The sequence below is a fragment of the Equus asinus genome, chromosome 13 (genome assembly GCF_041296235.1).
Source record: "Equus asinus isolate D_3611 breed Donkey chromosome 13, EquAss-T2T_v2, whole genome shotgun sequence".
NCBI lineage: Eukaryota > Metazoa > Chordata > Mammalia > Perissodactyla > Equidae > Equus > Equus asinus.
The window spans coordinates 60,898,164-60,916,152 of NC_091802.1; the positions used below are offsets into that span (position 1 = coordinate 60,898,164).

The 17,989-nt window shown below is 60.7% G+C and overlaps 2 protein-coding genes across 2 annotated transcripts; both read left to right on the forward strand.

Annotated features, from left to right (window-relative positions):
• The first annotated feature begins 763 nt into the window (after positions 1-763).
• MRPL12 (mitochondrial ribosomal protein L12) lies at positions 764-5,081 on the forward strand. Its single transcript, XM_014864286.3, has 5 exons — positions 764-1,449; positions 2,054-2,240; positions 2,386-2,472; positions 4,438-4,572; positions 4,679-5,081. The coding sequence occupies exons 1-5, from the start codon at positions 1,376-1,378 to the stop codon at positions 4,793-4,795; spliced, it is 600 nt and encodes a 199-aa protein (XP_014719772.1). The 5' UTR covers positions 764-1,375; the 3' UTR covers positions 4,796-5,081.
• Positions 5,082-9,751: 4,670 nt separating this feature from the next.
• Positions 9,752-17,788, forward strand: SLC25A10 (solute carrier family 25 member 10). Its single transcript, XM_014864297.3, has 11 exons — positions 9,752-10,045; positions 12,652-12,771; positions 13,415-13,529; positions 13,620-13,668; positions 13,922-13,963; positions 14,827-14,870; positions 15,001-15,071; positions 15,390-15,482; positions 15,824-15,901; positions 16,516-16,572; positions 16,658-17,788. The coding sequence occupies exons 1-11, from the start codon at positions 9,953-9,955 to the stop codon at positions 16,757-16,759; spliced, it is 864 nt and encodes a 287-aa protein (XP_014719783.1). The 5' UTR covers positions 9,752-9,952; the 3' UTR covers positions 16,760-17,788.
• Positions 17,789-17,989: the final 201 nt, after the last annotated feature.

Sequence of the window (17,989 nt, forward strand, 5' to 3'; positions counted from 1 at the left end):
ATGCAGATCTATCTCCCTTCCTGAGACTGAGCACCTCAGAGCTGTGCCCTCAGTCCTCCCCCCCAGCCCTGCTCCACCCGCATCTCCCCTGACACTCCTGGGAGAGACTCACAGGGCCCATGGCTCCCATGTGACTGACACTCCAGTTAGAACTGTAGTCTGGAAGACAACGTTTAAGATGATAGACTCACAGCCCCTTGTGTCCAGAGTTCAGAACATTTCACGCACCTTACGTACCCAAACCTCTGAGGTGAGCCCAGCATTAGCTCTTCTGTGAAGGAAGACTAGTGTAACAGGCACAGAGAGGCTACCTGAGCTCAGGTCAAAGGCAGCGCCAGGATAACAGGAGGTGCTGGGCAGAGGGCAGCCCTTCTCAGTTTGACTTAAGTCGGGGCTCTCCTCCAACCTTGGTTCTTAGAAAATCATTTGTGGTGTCTGGGACAGCTGGGAGAAGAGACGCCACTTGCTGCATATAAAGAGCAACAGCTCAGGACCCTCACGGCAAATGCCAGCTGAGGAGCTGGGGACACCCCACGTGCTGGATGTTTGGGAGATGGACGGAGAGGCTGGCAGGAGTGCAGAGGATTGGGGCAGTTGGAGACAGAACCAGGGCTTACAAATACTCTCCTCCGAGGTGAACTGTTATCCCTTCTGCCCAGGACCCCGTCACTCGTCCCCTTCCCGACTCGATCACAATCCAAGCAAACGCTGTAGGCGGAGTCCCGAGACTCGCGCAGGCCCAGGACGCGGCCTCGCTCCCGGCACCGCATGGACGAAGAGGCACACGTGCTCCCGTAGAGGAGGAGCCCAAGGGGAAGGCTGCCCGAGGGCAGGGGAAGCTCCCCGCGCTAGATGACCGCGGGCGGCGGGGCCGGCGGGGCCCCTAGCGCGGACCTGTGGGAAGGGCGTTCGGGACCCCCGTGCCCGCCCTGCGGCAGAGCAAACGTCTCGGGCCGAGAGCTGCTGCAGCAGACGCCAGACTGCGGCGGGGTCCCGGCCAGTCCTCCCTGGCCGACCGCCCGGGGGCCAGGCCCGCCTCCCCGACCCGGATGGAGCCTGGCGCCTCGGTCTTCTCTGGCTTCCGTTCGCCCCACCGGGCGAGGACAGAAGCAGGTCACCGTCTGCTCCCTAGTCCCCGCCACGGGCCGCCGCCACCAACGAGGCTCTGCGCCTGCGCGGCCCGCCGCCTTGTGGGTAATCTGGAGAAGCGAGAGGAGGCTGGCGCAAGGCGCGGCTAGAGCGTCACCCCCCCAATTCGTATGCTCGGCGGCCCCGGAGGCTAGAGCGTCCTCCCCAGCTCGTATGCTCGACGACCCCGGCGGCTAGAGCGTCCCTCCCCTCAGGAGCCGCGTGTGACCTTCCCGCCTGCGGACCGATGCTGCCGGCGGCTGCTCGCCCCCTGTGGGGGCCATGTCTCCGGCTTCGGGGCGCCTCGCTCCGGCCCGCCAGGTATCATGGGCTGCCGAGGGCCGGGCGGGCGGCAGAGTGGGGGCCCTCGGCCGGGCACTGAAGGTGCAGGTTGGGGCGGTGTCCGTGGGCGGCGGGCGCCACCCCCGACTCGGCGGGTCCCGGTGTGGGTGGGAGGCCGAGGGCCCCCGCGTGCCGACACCCTAATCGCGCGTGCCGCAGAGAGTGTCCGGGAGGGCCCGATGACCTTGGACGAGTCCCTGCCTCAGGGCTTCAGTTCCCCCCTTCAGCCCGGTGACGTGGTAGGACTCCCGTCAGTAGATCCCGCCTTCTGCCGCCAAGGGCCCCAGGTTGTGAAAGGTTTTGTGCAACAAAATGCATTTAAGCAATTATGTTACCTCCATGGGCTGATACAGTTCATTCAAACGGGAAACAACCTTGTTGGTAGCTGTTTGCAAATAATTGTGTGGATTTCTAATGCTCTTTGAAAAACGTAAGGTAGCTGAGAATTCCCCTTGTTATCCACGTGGAGCCTTCAGTCTGAGAACCTTAGGTTGGGACCTGAACCCATGGCACCTACCTGTCCGATCTGTGTCACCCACCTGTGACAGTCCAGGCTGATGGCTCTGTGTGAATGGGGGGCTAGGCAACAGGTGCTGCGTGTGTGTGCCATTCGGCTGATGAGATGTAGCAGCCATCGCCGGGGGGAGGCCCTTGCTGGTGCACCCCTGGATAACGCCCCCAAGGAGTACCCCCCCAAGATCCAGCAGCTGGTGCAGGACATTGCCAGCCTCACACTCCTGGAGATCTCAGACCTCAACGAACTCCTGAAGGTATTACAGGCCCGGGTTTGGGCAGTGAGGTCTGGGGCTTGTTTTTGGTATATTTGGGAAGTTTGGTAAATTGTCAAAAGTGTGGTCCCTGGGTGTGTTGGGTGTGATGGTCAGCTGCTGAAACTGCTCTCCTCTGTCCGTGTAGAAAACGTTGAAGATCCAGGATGTCGGACTCATGCCAGTGGGTGGCATGATGCCTGGGGCTGCCCCTGCTGCAGCAGCGGCCCCTGAGGTGAGCCTGGGCTGGGTCCTGTGCAAAACGTCTTTCTTTGGTGCTAGGTTCCCATCTTGCTTCACATTGCGTGGCCAGATTTCTCTTGTCCCTTCTCTCGGTCCTACATCCATCAACACCCCCTGGAAACGTGTGTGCTTCTGGTGTGGGCTCCCCTGTTGTCCCCTGGGAGCTCCTCCCACCAACGGTGTGCAGGTCCCTGCCCACATGGAGACCACATTTCTAGTGGAGGGAAACAGGATGAGCCAAGTGAACGGAAAAAGAAAGAAATTATGTTGAACATAATTAATAATTATGTGGAACATTGTAAGTGCTATGGGAAAAAGGTAAAGAAGCAGCAGAAGGGCAGGGGAGGGCTACAGTTTCAAGGAAGGCCACATCAAGGAGGTGACACTCTGAGGGAAGGCTTGAGCTGAGGAAGAGAGCTGGGCATTCCTGGCAGAGGGACGGCAGGCACAAGGGCCATGAGGCGTGTCCCAGGCTGGAGCAGAGAGTGGGGGAGGTGATGAGCAGCTCCATTCTCCGGCTTACTGGGGCAGGTTTGTGTCTCTGAGGAAACCGGCAGACTGGAAGCCACATGCTAATGGGGGGGAGAGGGGGTTGGAATTTTTGTTAGGAAAAGTCTCAGACTCATCTACAAGTAGACATAATAAAGAACACGATTACCTGTATACCTGTTACTCAGGCTCAGTAATTACTAAGGTTTTACCACATTTGCTGCCCCTGTTCCTTGAAGCTTAATTTCTGATCCGAACTTTCCTTTTTGTGCGTTCCAACACACATCACTAAAAACAGATATTTTGTTACGGGGCCATGAGCCATTTGCACAACAGACATAATGAGCAGCCATTTCTTATGCCGTTCTATTCCACTTTTGCCAGTAGTCTCAGACTTCTTTGTAACAGTTGGTTTACCCAAATCCAAACAAGGTTTGTGTGCTGCATTTGGTCATTGGGTCTCTTAAGCCTCTTAAAATCTGGATCGTTGCCCTAAGCCCACTTCCTCTCGCTGTCACCTACTGAGGAAACCCAGTCAGTAGAGCATTCCACCTTCCAGATGTGTGTCATGGTTCCACTGACATCATCCACCCCCCGCACCCCATGAACTGGAAGGTGGCTTCACAGGCTGAACAGATTCGGGCTGAACATTTGGGGCAAGGAGAAATAGAATTACCATGCCATGTAATTTGTTGTCTAAATTGAAACGCTTTAGAGAATGAAGAGGGTGCTATTAATAATTAGGCAGCAGATCCAAACCAAGAGTGCCTCAGGCTGTGAGCCCTGTGGGCCTGCTCTGGGAGGAGCTCCGGCACTCCCAGGCATCCCATTGTTGGTCACTTGGTGACGATGGAGCTGAAGCTGGTTGTGAATTTGTCGTCCATAGTTCACCTGGGGTTTGGCTGAGGACTGGAATGGCCCTGCTTTACTGTAATGTGATTTTATCTGCAGGTTACTTTTGTTGTTACTCTTTCCTGTCGTTATCAGTCACAATTTTTAAGGGGTGAGGGAGCTCGAGTTTTGGGGGGCAAGGGCCAGGAGGCAGTTTGCGAGCAGCCTCTGCAGAGATGGGAGTGTTTCTGGGTGACGGAGCCCGCCCTGACTCCTGGAGCACGTGAGCGAGGGAGGGCACTGGGAGCCTAAGGAGTGGACCAGCCGGGCAACCTGAGCCTGCCTGGCCCGGCGTGGCCTTCTGCTGGAATCACAGGCTTGGGGCTACAGAATGGGGCGCTCCAGTCGGGCAACCTGAGCCTGCCTGGCCCGGTGAGGCCTTCTGCTGGAATCGCAGGCTTGGGGCTACAGAATGGGGTGCTCCAGTCGGGCAACCTGAGCCTGCCTGGCCCGGTGAGGCCTTCTGCTGGAATCGCAGGCTTGGGGCTACAGAATGGGGTGCTCCAGGAGCGAATGTGCCAGCTTCACCCCATCGTTTCCCACTTGGCTGCCCACTTTCTCTCCCCCCCCCCGCCAGGCAGCAGAGGAAGACATCCCCAAACAGAAAGAACAGACACATTTCACCGTCCGCCTGACGGAAGCAAAGCCCGTGGACAAAGTGAAGCTGATCAAGGAAATCAAGAACTACGTCCAGGGCATAAATCTCGTCCAGGTGCGGCTCCGTGCACCGCACGGTCTTCCCGGCTGGTGCCAGCACCTCTGGGGCGGGTTTGGTTTGTGGCAGCCCAGGCCCAGGGTCTGACTTTGCTCTCTGACAGGCAAAGAAGCTAGTGGAATCCCTGCCCCAGGAAATCAAAGCCAACGTCGCCAAGGCTGAGGCCGAGAAGATCAAGGCGGCCCTGGAGGCAGTGGGTGGCACCGTGGTTCTGGAGTAGACCAGCTCAGAGGACTTGTGGACACAGCTCCCTGGGACCTGGGCGAGGCCCCGCCCACTCCACCCCAGCACCCAGGGACAGCTGATGGGACCGGCCCAGAGCTGAACTGCGGACCGGCACCACATGGCCAACTCCGGTTTGGGACAGACGGATGGACTTACTCAGATGGAGAGGGAGGGGCCACAGCTGCCTATGCGAGCACCAGGGAGACAACTCTAGAACATACCGGAGTTAACGCGCGCTCCCCTGGTGGCTGCTGAGAGAAATACATTGTTCAGGCGCCGTGTGTGGAGTGATGTGTCGGTTGTGCCAGTGTAGGATGTGTGAGTCTGCAGGCGATCATCACCTCATCATCTGGGTGCTCCGTCTGCAGTGCATGTCCTCTGAGACCCCACAGCAGGCGGTGTCCTACAGGCAGCGTGGTGGGGCTTCTGGGCAGCTCCCATCCTGCCTGGGGGCAGCCGTTGCTGCATGGCTGATACCAGATCTTCACCTCGGAGCTGGGTGTGGGGCATTTGTGAAATGTCCTGGTCTTAAACATCGGTGGTCTAACAGTAATATGTTATGTGCCGGCCTCGGAAACAGGAAGTCTTGGAGTGAGTGCTGCAGTCTCCAGCCTGGGCGGGCAAATGGGAGGTGAGGGGTGTACAAAACCACACAGCAGGCCTGCGGGAGGCTGCTTGGCCAGTGGTGGGCGGGGGCGCGCTTTGCCACGCTGCAGCATTTGGGAATGTCAGCTACTGTTCCCATGGACCCTTTAGAAGGGGGCTGGGCCCCATGGAGCTGGGAGGGAGGTGGCCTGGTGCCAGGGTGTGGCATTTACAGATGGTGCTGGCCACCCGGGGCTTCAGGCCCCACCCAGTGCATGCTGAGTGAAGGTGGCCTTGGGGTCTTGCTCTGAGGACCCTCGGCTTCCTTCTCTAGGGCAGGCTCCATCTCAGCAGAGCCTGGGAGGGGGGCAGTGGATTTCTTCTCCTGGCCTTTGGCAGGAGGGCAGGAGGCTGCAGGGCATTTTGAGCACCCACTGTTGGGACGCAAGATTCCTGTGACCCAGGAGGGCCCACATCCTCCAGCATTGATCTCCAGATCCTGTCCCTGCACCCCCTCCCTTGGCCCCGTTGGAAGAAGGACTTGCAACCTCAGCTCCGTGGGACCAGAAGGGGCACTGTGTGTCTGGGAGTGCTGCTCTCTGGGTGGGACCCAGGACAGGCCCAGGGAACTGGCAGGCTCCCAGGTGGGCTCACTCAGCACCCCTCACATGACCTAAGGGCCCTCCGAGAGGACATGCTCCCTGACCTGGAGGGCCCCACGGTCCATCATGTGGCCTGTGCCATCAGCAGATCTCTGGGTGTGCCCTCCCTCAGCAGAGGTGATTGCTGGGCCACTTGGGCTGAGTGTGGCCTGCTGACCCAGCTGCCTTTTCCCAGGGGAGATGGGAGTGGTCCAAGCTCAGAAACAGCCCCCAGGCCAGGCCTTTGGGGTCACAGGCCCCTCCACCAGTGACCTGGAAAGTCAGCTTGTGCTCTGAGCTCCTTTGTCTTTCTGAGGGTGCCAGGGTCATGATTAGGACTCCCCACCCTGGTATGATGGGGCCCTCTGCACCATCCTGGACTTGCTGGGAGAGGCTGCTCAAAGGTGGGGTGGTCTGCACCTCGGGGGCCATCAGACCTGATGCGGGGTCCGTGAGCCGAGGAGTCGAAAGAAAGATTTCTTGGACTCTCAAGGTCTGGCAGTAGTGCTCTTTTATTTAGAGAATTGTGTGAAATAGCATGGGGACAGGACCCATGGGCAGGAGGAGCTGCTGCTGCCAACATGGGTGGAGAGTAGGGCTAAATTTAAGGCATAGGTATGTGAGTTATCTCTTTACAAGACAAAGGAAAGAATATGTAAAAAGAGTTGTTAAAATGGTATCAGTGCCGGTAGGGTCTGGTTATTGGGTGGTCCTATAACTTTTAGATAAGAATCAAACCAGATTGAGTAAATGGCAGAAGCCACAGCTTAAATATTATCTTCAGCTAAAGACAAAGGAGGATGTTGGGGGGGGGAGGTGTCAGTTACTTGAGGTTGCCAGACAGTAAACAACTTAAGTTCTTGCCTTCCCCATTAAGAATTTCCAGAGATAAGGCCATCCCCCCTTCCTCCTGGTGCAGAGGGAGACAACCCCCACAGATGGAGACTTCCTTCAATGCAAATGTCTTATCAAAGGGCAAGCAAATTCCATTCCTCAGAGCCCCCTTCTCATCTGCAGTTTTAAAAGTAACCAGCCTAAAATCCTCAAGACCAACCTCATCCACCTCGCTTACACCAGGCTAGGACAGCAATCGGACAGTGTCCACCGGGTACCCTCCACCTGACCTCACAGTCAGATACCTAAAGGCACTGTGAAGACCCTGGGCCTTTCCTTCCCAGGTAGCGTCCTGGCCCCCACAGCTCCCCTTGATCTGCTCTGGCCTGCAGGTGGCCCATAAAGAAGTGTCTCAGATGCAGGAATAGGTGGGGTGTGTCCCTGGGGGTTGCCTGGGTCTCTGCAGCCCCCTTGGCCTTGGCCCTTAGGTTCAGCACTGGGAGGTGGGTCCACTGTGCGTCCTGAGTCACAAGATCTTACCAGACCCCATCAGATCCTGGTAGAAATTAGTATTGTGTGTGTCTGTCCAGGATGATGAAATGGTCACAGAGGACACAGCAGAGGGAGATTGGGAGCTGACTCAGGCCTCCTGCCCCTACAGACCCCACATTCCAGGGACCCTGGTGCCTGCCAGGCCACCCACACAGCTCCATCCTCCCTGCCCAGGTACCATGAGGAAATGTGCAGATGCCACAGAACAGACACCAGGTTCTGCCCACCCCAGAGGCCTGGCCAGGCAGCCCTGTTCCCCAGGGCCTCCCCGTAACCCACTCTGGCTCAGGCACATGTCTTCGTGATCCATTTGAGAATTTGGCTGGGGAATCCTTCAGTTCCCCGGCCCATAGTTTGCAAAATCCACGTTTTTTAAAAAGGGTGTTCCAGTCTTGGTGCATTTTGTTTTCCAGGATTCCTCCCACATTTCTGACTGTTTCACAGCATTTCCAGTTCTCACGGGAGCTCATGCATTTCACTGCACTGCTGCTCTCTACAGTTTTATTAAAATCTCTCTTCAGTTCCTGCTTTAAGCCTCTGGGCCCTGCCCTTTCCCGTTTAGGGATGGTCCTCATTCTGTGCAGAGCGAGCACTGGGGTTTCCCTGGAGCAGCAGGTTTAGGACCCTGTCTTGCTGATGACCTGGGTGAGGAGGCAGCCCCAACGCTGGGCTTGGCCCTCTGCTTCCTGGGCTGTGACACAGACTTGGGACCCCCGGGGGTTGCTGCCACCTCTGCTTCACTGAGTTGTTTGTAGTCAGGAGCCAATGATGGTGCCCGTGGCCGGTCACAGGCTAGGACATCTTGTTTACTCTGAATGAGACCCAGTCTTGGAGAGGGAGAGGGCTCTGATGATGCTACTTCCCATGGGACCCTGGACAAAGAGGCCACTCCTGCATAGTAACAGTTGGGTCTGTTAGCTCTGGTTTTTTCAACAAAATGCTACTCTGTCTGTTGTGTATTTGGCTGTGAAAGCCATCTCGTTCAGTGACACTGACATTTTCACATTTCCTTGGAACATTAGTGCATCTCCCATCCTCTCTAATTTCCTCCAGAGAATGCCTGTGGCCCCTACCCCACCGTCGTGTTTCCATCTGGTTTGCTTCTGGCATCTTTCTCAATCATACCCTCCCCCCTTTCCAATAAGGCATGCTGCCCTTGTGGCGGACACTCCACTCTGTCTGGACACCATCTCTGTGGCCAGCTGTTCACTTCCCAAGCCAATGACCTCATGGGTCAGAGGACTCCTGGGGTTCTAGAAGACAGTCTCCTTGGTCTCCAAGCGGCTGCTTTAGGCCAGTCGATGGTGGGGCTTGCTGGTGCACTTAGGCTCCGACACAGCTAGAGAATCGCTGGGTGCCCAGATGCCAGGACTTGTTATTCAGGGTGCTTGGTGGGTTCAGGGGACCAGGAGTTATTTCCCCAGTGCCCCTCACCCTTCTCCCTTCTGGTTGGGGGCTGAAGTGGCCAAGCTGGGATTGCAGGACATGCGTTCTTCCCTGGGGAAGGGGTCTCTGCCTCTGCCTCTGCCTCTGAGATCAGAAGGGCCCTGCCCTCAGAAGCCCTGGGAACTCGGATTTCACTTTGCCCCGCAGGTGTGCTTCTGGGCAGGCGGCACTCCTGCACTTCCTGTTGTTTGCTGGGAGGTGGGATGAGCGTTACAACCTACGCACAGGTGGGCGTCTCCTCCTGGGGTGAGGCAGCTGCTGGCAGCCTGCCCATCGCGCTTCCTGAGACCCTGAGCCTCCACGGCCCAGAACCCCGCCTCCTGGGCCTCCTCCAAGGTGGCCGCCTGGGGCTGGACTTCCCGGGAGCTCCGGGCGGGGTGGGGGCTCTGCGGGGAGGGGAGGCCAGTCTCTCCGAATTGCTTTTAGCCCTACTTTCCTGTCATGCTCACGCTGGCCCAAGGAGGTTTCCTGCTACTTCTTGGCAGCCGCACGTGTCTCTAGGCAGACCCCGAGGCCTGCGCGGCGTGGCAGGGACCTGGGGCTCAAGTTCAGGGCCATGGCTGGGGCCAGGAGTTTGCAGGAGCCTGGCCTCCGGGAGGGGTGGGGGCTGGCAGAGCGCCCGGGCCATTACTCGGCCGTGACCTTCGGAGACGTGCCCTGGCCTTGGGGACGGGCCAGCGCAGGATTGGGAGGGGCGCCATGTTCCCAGGGGAGTGGGGGAGGCCCAGCCAGCAGGCTCCCTGCGGTTGGCGCGGCGTGCACCCGTAGAGCCCCGGAGGCAGCTCGGTGGGGCCCTTCCGGATCGCGTGCCCGGCGGCGGCCACTTTAAGGCGCGGGGCCCGCCCCTGGGCTCGGGGCGGGATCTCGCGTGCCCCGCCCCCGAGTGCCCCGCCCCCTGGTCTCCGCGCGCGCGCATTGGCTGCTCGGGGCGCGGGCGCGGGCGGCGCTTTGAACGCGGCGCGGGGGTGGAGGCGTTGTGTCGGGGGCCGGACCCGGGGTCGGGGCCTGGGGTTGCAACCGGCGCCGGAGGCGGGGTGGGGTCGGGTCGGCGGCGGCTGGGGCAGCTGGCGCTCCTCGGCGTCCGCGGCCGTGTCATGGCGGCGGAGGCGCGCGTGTCGCGCTGGTACTTCGGGGGGCTGGCCTCGTGCGGGGCCGCCTGCTGCACGCACCCGCTGGACCTGCTCAAGGTGAGGGCGGCGCGCGGCCGGGCCGGGGCCGGGGCGGGCAGCGGGGCGCGAGGGGACCCGGCCCTGCGCCCGCCCAGGCCCCCGTCCCGGGCACCCAGCGACTAGCGCGCCCGTCGGCACTGACCAGCCTCGGCCTGCTCTGCTGGGAGGGCTCGGACCTGGGGCCGCCTTGCCCGTGGCCTGCGGGGCATCGGCCCGCTGCCCCCGCCCGGAGACCCTGCGTGGAGGGGGTTGGGGAGAGGTTCCAGGGGCACTGCCGACCCCGGGTGCCCCACGTCCCAGCCGGCTCCCGGTTGTTGGCGGGCCGTGTTTCAGCCCCAGCTCTGCGCTTTCCTACCTGTGTGACCTTGGTCTCTCTGAGCCAATTTCCCCTGGAACTTTTGCACTTTTGAGGGTGCTCCTTCTGCGTGTTACAAGTTGAGGGGGTGGTTCTGTGGGTGCACAGGTGTTGGCACTTAGAGACGTGCAGGGGCTCTAGAAGACCCAGAGCATGGGCCGAGCCACCCCCTGCCTAGTGGGTGCCCAGCACACAAGGAGACAGATGAGGGATGTGGCCTGGGCGAGTGGGGTGACCCAGGCACGCCTGCTATGGACTGCCTCCTCCTGGGCTTGGTGGGCGCTTGGGAGCTATGGGCCCTGTGTGCCTGCAGGTCCTGCCCTGTGAGAGGGAGTGTTTCTCTGAGCCAGAGGTATTCACTCTTGCATTTTTTTAAAAAATGCTTATGGGGCAGAGTAACACAGAGCTTCCCTTGTCTCCCAGGGCCCGCCCAGTGGGCCTGTTTTCTGACCTTTTCTCACCACAAAGAACAAAGGGCCTGAGGCTCGAAACACAGTCCCGAAGGGGCCTGGGCTCCTGGGGGGAAGGGGGACGCTGTGGGCAAATGGCAGCCACCTGGCCCCCCTTCTTTACCCCCACCCAGAGCAGCCTGGTCTCACACCGGCCCCCTGGGAGGGCTTGGCACCCTTGGCCTGGGCTGATCTGGAGCCTGGCCAGGCCTCTCTGCCCGAGGGCATCTTTTTCAGCAGCCCTTTTCCTGAAAGGAGGGGATTGGCTTCTCTGGTGTAAAAATGCTCGCCACCGGTCAAGGCAGGGTTAGCAGATGTGGGAGGGCTGTAGCTGTAGCCTCATTGGCCTCAGGCCTGGCTGTCCTGGGAGAGGCCAGGCCTGAGACGGAGCAAGGCCGGGCCTGGAGGGTGCTCTGACCACAGAGAGCGGGGCTGAGTGAACAGGAAGGTCCTTTTTGGTTTGAGGAAAGAGGAGCCCCTCCCCCGGCTGTGTTATTTTACCTTCCACGTGCCCACACTGTTCCCTGCGCCCACCCCCCACCTCAGTGGGGCCCCGGAAGGTTAGCCTCACTGTTTCTGACCAGGGTTGGGCACGGCCTCCAGGGGCTGTGGGAGCCCTCCCTGGCCTGACTGGAGTCACTTCATTGTTCAAGGCCCCTTTGGGCATCACTGCCCTTTGTCCCATCCCCCAGGTGCTGTTTTGCTGCAGAATGCTGCCAGGAGAGGGTCAGAGGAGGCAGGCCGTCCTCTGGCCCAGGGAACACATGACCGTGTGCTGGGCTTCAGAGCGCAGTGCTGGCAGCTGTGGAGGCCAGCCTCAAAGAGAGGCTTTGGGGGCTGGCCTGGTGACATAGCGGTTAGGTGCGCACATTCCGTGTCAGCGGCCCGGGGTTTGCCAGTTCAGATCTCGGGTGCGGACACGGCACGACTTGGCAAAGCCATGCCGTGGTAGGTGTCTCACATGCAAGGTGAAAGAAGATGGGCACGGATGTTAGCTCAGGGCCAGTCTTCCTCAGCAAAAAGAAAAAAAGGAGGATTGGCAGCAGATGTTAGCTCAGGGCTAATCTTCCTCAAAAAAAACAAAGGGAGGCCTTGGCCTGAGTTTTTACCTCCCGGCATGGTCATTGGAAAGGTTGTCTTAAAGCTCCTTGATCTCTCATTTCGCCCTACGTCCTGGCTTGGTTTTCACAGTCGCTTCTTGCCTGGATGGGGGCTGCTGCCTGCACTCTGCCCCCAGGCCCAGGGCCTTCTGTCCTGTCCAGCTTGGCTCACACAGCAGGAGGACAGCACTCATGTCACCTTGCTGAGCATGAGTCCCCTCTCCATCTCCACCCACCTTTGCTGCCCCACCACCCCGAGCCCCTTAGGTAGGGATGGGGCCAGGTGGGGGAGGTGTACCCACTGAACTCCTTAGTCCTCACAGCACACCAAGGGAAACTGAGGCACAGGAGATCAGTAACCTGCCCAAGCGGGCCCAGCCAGGATGTGACTGGGGCTGGGCAGGGTGGGTTGTGCAGAGACAGACTGAGGTGGCCCATCTGGTGGCTCTCCCAGGAGTGCCCTTCCCTCTTGCCCCTCTGAATTCCCACCCACCTCTTTCGAGTCTCCTGTGCTCCTTGAGTCCCAGCTCCACCCTCCCTGGGTGCCCTTAGGAGGCCTCTGCCTCCCTGAGTCTCTGCTCCCATCTCTCGGTGGTGACAGTACTTGGCCCACAGGGTCATTGCAGGAGTATAAAGACCTAGATTGTAGGAAAGGGCTCAGAGCAGAGCTGGCCTGGGTGGGCCCCGGGGCACAGCTCTGAGCAGGTGTGACCCCCACAGGTGCACCTGCAGACACAGCAGGAGGTGAAGATGCGGATGACGGGCATGGCGCTGCAGGTGGTGCGCTCCGACGGCGTCCTGGCGCTCTACAACGGCCTGAGCGCCTCCCTGTGCAGACAGGTGCCTCTGGGGCTCCCACCTCCCAGGGCGCTGGGCGGTGCAACTCACAGCCAGGGCTCTCATGCCTTCCAAGGCCACCCCCACTCATCAGGTGCTGCTTCCCCAGGTCCTGGTCCCAGACCCCACGCCCTGAGCCCAAGCAGGCAAAAGGGACAGCTGGCATCCCCCAGGCCTGGGCTCAGATGAGGCTGCATCGCCTACCCACTGTGGGTGCCCTTTGGGCACCAAAGCTGCTTTCTCCTCCTTTTCAAGGCTGCTTAGGAGGAAGGAACCACAGGCTTGGGGAACCAGAGACCCCTGTGTCTGCACAGGGCATGGCGGTGTGGGATGTGCTTCTGCCTTCCATGGGGTCGGCCCTGCTCCCACAGCTGGTCCAAGACCTCTACTTACAGATGCAGAAAGTGAGGCCTGGGGAGGGAGAGAGGAGAGTTCAGGGCTCTGGATTCAGCCAGCCCTGGGTTTGCAAATTGGCTCAGCCACTTGCTGGCTGTGTGGCCTTGGGAAGGTCCCTTGGTGTCCCTGTAGTCCACACAGTGATGACCATGCACCAGGAAGGCTGGGGCGAGCGGGGCCAAGGGGTGCAGGGCATGCCCAGCATGGTCCCCCCACCTGCCCCCTCTGAGCTGCACCCCTTCTCCCCCAGATGACCTACTCCCTGACTCGGTTCGCCATCTATGAGACCGTGCGGGACCATGTGACTGCGGGCAGCCAGGGGCCCCCACCCTTCTATAAGAAGGTGTTGCTGGGCTCCATCAGTGGTGAGTAGCCGGCCAAGTTGGGGCAGGTGGGCGAGTGGGGGTGGGCACCACCGGTCATCACATGTTGGCTCATGGGGTCTGTCACCCCAGGTTGCATCGGAGGATTTGTGGGGACTCCTGCGGATATGGTCAACGTCAGGTCAGTGCGGTTGCCCCCAAGGTCAGGCTCTTTCCTGTCCCCTGACAGGACCGGGGCTTGCTCACTGGGGTCTACAGTGTTTTCAGCCTGGAACAAGCCTCAGGCGTTGGAGTCCTGGGTGTTGGGAGCCATGCCTCTGAGGCTGCGGTGGGGCCAGCTGCTCTCTGCCAGAGAGAGCCCTCAATGCCTGCGGGGGTCTGTGTGGGCATGTCTTGCCCCCTGCCGGCCCCCTGAGCCAGCGTGGTTGTTTCAGGATGCAGAATGACATGAAGCTGCCCAAGAACCAGCGCCGAAAGTGAGTAGCGGGCCTGAGCTCTGCCCTTGGAGGGTACGGGGTGTGGGGGGCCCAGGCCAGGAAGACCCCTGAGCAGCTCTGCTGGGACCCGGCTGGGACTCCAATGGGCCACATGCCTCTGGGGTCACCTGGAGTGCAGCACAGGCAGCTGACGGATTTTGGAAACACTGCACCTCTGTCCTGGAATCATGAGGGGGCCTCGGGCTTCTTCCCTCAACGGGGCGCTGGCCCCGGGGGGGACTGCGGCGGCGTCTCTCTCCTGCCCTCCTCCTGCACCTTGCACGTGTTCACATAGAAGAGGGTTAGAGGATTGAGTTTGGACCTTTAAAAGGGTTTGGCAGCTGGGATTTGTTTTTTATGATAAAAATGCCGTTCTTCACAAAGCCTCAGACGATATCGACTCCAAGGCTGTGTTCAGACTGACGTTGCACTTAAACTCCAGGTGCCGGTATCGGTCAGTTCAGGCGTGACACGTGGCTCCACAGGAGTCCGTTGTCCCCTCTCTGGCCAAAGAGAAAGCCATGGGCAGGCGGACCAAGTGAACAGGTGGGAGGGGACCAGGCAGGGCGTCCCATCACCCCACACTCCGTAACAGGCTGCAAACAGGACCAGCCTCCAGGCTGGCAGCCCCCCAAAGGACTGGGCGCCCAGGTGTTTTCTTGTGGGACTCTGGGGGATCCTCGGGCACTGAGGTCCCTTGCGGGGGAGGCTGCTCTGAGCTGTTGGCAGAGGCCTTGTCGCCTGGCCCCGGGGATCCTTCTTGGAGAGCCTCGGGCCTGGGATGGGGGCCTGGGGAGGACCCTCCCGTGGGAGCCGGTAGTCAGGGAGAGCCTCACGTGGGCCCGTTCTGTGTCCCCCGGCAGCTACGCCCATGCCCTGGACGGCCTGTACCGCGTGGCCCGTGAAGGTGAGAGGAACAGGCCCTTTGCTGGGGGTCCTGGGGCCTGCAGAGGTCAGGGGGCAGGGAGCACCGTGCAGGGGCTGGGGGGCCCGGAAGGGTTTTGGCCGAGCGCCCCACCTCGCTCCTTCTCTGGCAGAGGGTCTGAAGAAGCTGTTCTCAGGTGCGACCATGGCCTCCAGTCGAGGGGTGTTTGTCACCGTGGGCCAGGTAGGGCTTCTGCCCAGGGTGGGCCTCTTCGGGCAGCATCTGGGGGGCCTAGCTCAGCCCTCGAGAGGCCCCTGAGAAAGGCAGTGGGCACGGACCACAGGTAGGGGCTGAGGAAGTGGGCACAGGCGGGTCAGGTATATGACCTTGGGCAGGCCCCTCCATGTCTGGGCCTCGCCTGTCCACCCAGGCGCAGTGACCATGTAGGTGACCTGCAGAGCAGGTGCTTGGTCAATCCAGATGGTGTCATTGTAGGCCCCTGTCTACCTTCTCCGGAGCTGGGGGACGTCCTGAGGCCTAACCTTCCTGCCACCCCTGCAGCTGTCCTGCTATGACCAAGCTAAGCAGCTGGTTCTCAGCACGGGGTACTTGTCTGACAGCATCGTCACGCACTTTGTCGCCAGCTTCATCGCAGTGAGTGTGGGGCGTGGCAGGGGCTGAGGGTGCACAGAGGAGGCAGGGGCTCAGAGAAAGGAGGTTTTGGGGGGTCTGGTGGGTGCTCTTGGGCTGCATAAGGGGGCACCAGGGCCCCAGGGAGGAGCCTGATGGGTCACCCGGTACCTGGGCCTGGACAGCTCCTGGTGTCCCCGGGCGGCCCTGGGTCCTGCAGCCCTCTGCACCTTACTATGGGATGCCTCCTGGGGGGTCCAGGATGCCAGGGGCTCTTTCCACAGCAGGCCTGTGGGGAGGAGGTGAGGGTACCCACACGCCTTGCTTGGCAGGCCCGCTGGTGACAGCCTCCCCACCCCACCCAGGGTGGATGTGCCACGTTCCTGTGCCAGCCCCTGGATGTGCTGAAGACCCGCCTGATGAACTCCAAGGGCGAGTATCGAGTGAGTGGGCGCCGCAGATGCCAGTGCCCTTGAGAGCACAGGCCTGGGAGTGGGGAGCGGGGGGCCCAGCCTGCTGCTCCCGGGCTCTGTGGCCGGGTGAGCTCATGTCCTCCTCTTGGGATGTGGGTGACCCCCTCCAGCCCATGACTTCATCCCTCCCACTTGCCGCCCCCATCCGGCCTCGGAGCAGCCCTTGGCCTTGGGTGTGTTAAATTAGATTCTTTGACACGTTAAGGGAGGCAGCAGTTTGCTGTGGTCAGTGAAATTCGGCAAGTTGCCTTTTTAAAGTTGGCAGCCTGGGGCTCCAGCCGTCATGCACAGTGTCTTCTGCCCCTCGTCTTCTCCCCAGCCCGGCCTCTGACCGCCCCGACGCGCCTGGTGGTCAGCCTGCCCATGGGGTGCGCCTTGGCGGCTTCTGGTTTTGCGCATCAGCAGGCAGGGCAGCTTCTTGTGTTCACCTTTGAACGTGCCCGGCCAGTCTGCAGGGCCGTTGAGGTCACACCACATGTCAGTGTGCGGGACTTCCGGCTGGTGCTGAACAGGAGTGTTTTAATTTGTGCCTTTCGAGTGGGAAGCAGCGTTTCTTTTATGGCTTCACCTTGTGTCTTCTGCAGGGTGTTTTCCACTGCGCCGTGGAGACTGCGAAGCTCGGCCCGCTGGCCTTTTACAAGGTTGGGCAGGGGCTGGACAGGGCGGAGTGGGGCTGGGGGTCCCTCCCAGCCCTTTGCACTTCCCCTTTCTCCTTTCTCCCTCCAGGGCCTCCTGCCTGCCGCCATCCGCCTCATGCCCCACACTGTGCTCACATTCGTGTTTCTGGAACAGCTTCGAAAACACTTTGGCATCAAAGTACCATCCTGACGGGGCCATGGGAGCGGGTTGGGCCACGCCTGGCCCCAGCGCCAGGTTCTTCTGGAGTCTGGGAGGGTCTTGGGGCTGAAGGCTGCCCGGAGCCCACCTCCGTCCCCCACCCGCCTCTGGCCCAGGACCTCCCCGGCCAGCTCCTGCCCTCACCCAGCCTGCCCAGGCCAGAGCTCATTCCACTGACCTTCGTCCCTCCAGCCCCCACCTGCCCGCCCCACGCTCTGCCCACCTGGTGTCCCAGCTGCCCCCCCTTGTGCTCTGATGACTCACTCGGGGGGCAGGCTGTCTAGGCTTTCTGGGGTCTGGGGTCCCCTGCCCCTTCTCCTCTGGCCCTGGAGGTTTCTTCCCTTCATGTGCAGCTGCCCCGGGCCCACAGCACCGTCTTCCAGCAGCTTCCATCAGGGACCTGGATGGCAGAGTCGGGGGTCGCCCACCACGTTGTGTGCACATGCACTTTTATCCAAGGAGAGGGACCATAGTGTTCATGATGTTCTCAGAGGTAGCTGTGCCCCCCACACCTCCTGGGCCAGTGAACAAATGACACAGGAGCAGAATGAGTGCCCAGGAGCAAGGGTCAGAGTGTGTGACCTGTGGGCGCCCCTGGTGGCAGGCCTAGTCGTCCCCCCCCCCCGCCCCATCCCTCCCACGTCCAGCCAACCCCCAGTTGCTTTAACAATTAGTTTCACCAAAACCTTTCAGCACCAAGAGGCTGCTGCTGTCTTCAGGGAGTGTGCAGTGTCCCTCACGCCGTCCACGCCCTCCCCTCCTGCTCCTCAGAGGTGGGCTGTGGTGTGTCCTTGGGGGCTTCTCTGTGTGGACGGCGGTCACCTGCAAGGCCCCCAGCAGCTGATCAGCCAAAACAACTGGATTCCGCTGTGAAAGCAGCCTGCCCCCCCACAAACCAGGCTGGGGGCTGCATCCGCCTGCCTCCCCGGGTCCCCTGGGCACTGTGCCCCTGCCCCAGCAAAGGGCTGCAGGCCCACATTGCTCTGCAGGGATGCTAATAAAGGACGGTGAACTGCTCTGTCTGGTCCCTGCATCCAGGCTGCTCACTGGTCTGCAAGCTGCCTCACTGTCCAGGGGCAGTGAGAGCCCCTCTGCACCCTCCTCGGAGGGCTCTCTGGTTTAGGGGGGCAGGGCCCAGAGGGAGAAAGCAGCAGCAGCCCTGGCTGGATGCATTGCTCTGGCCTGTGGGCAGAGGAAGTGGAGGGTGCTAGGGTGGGAGCA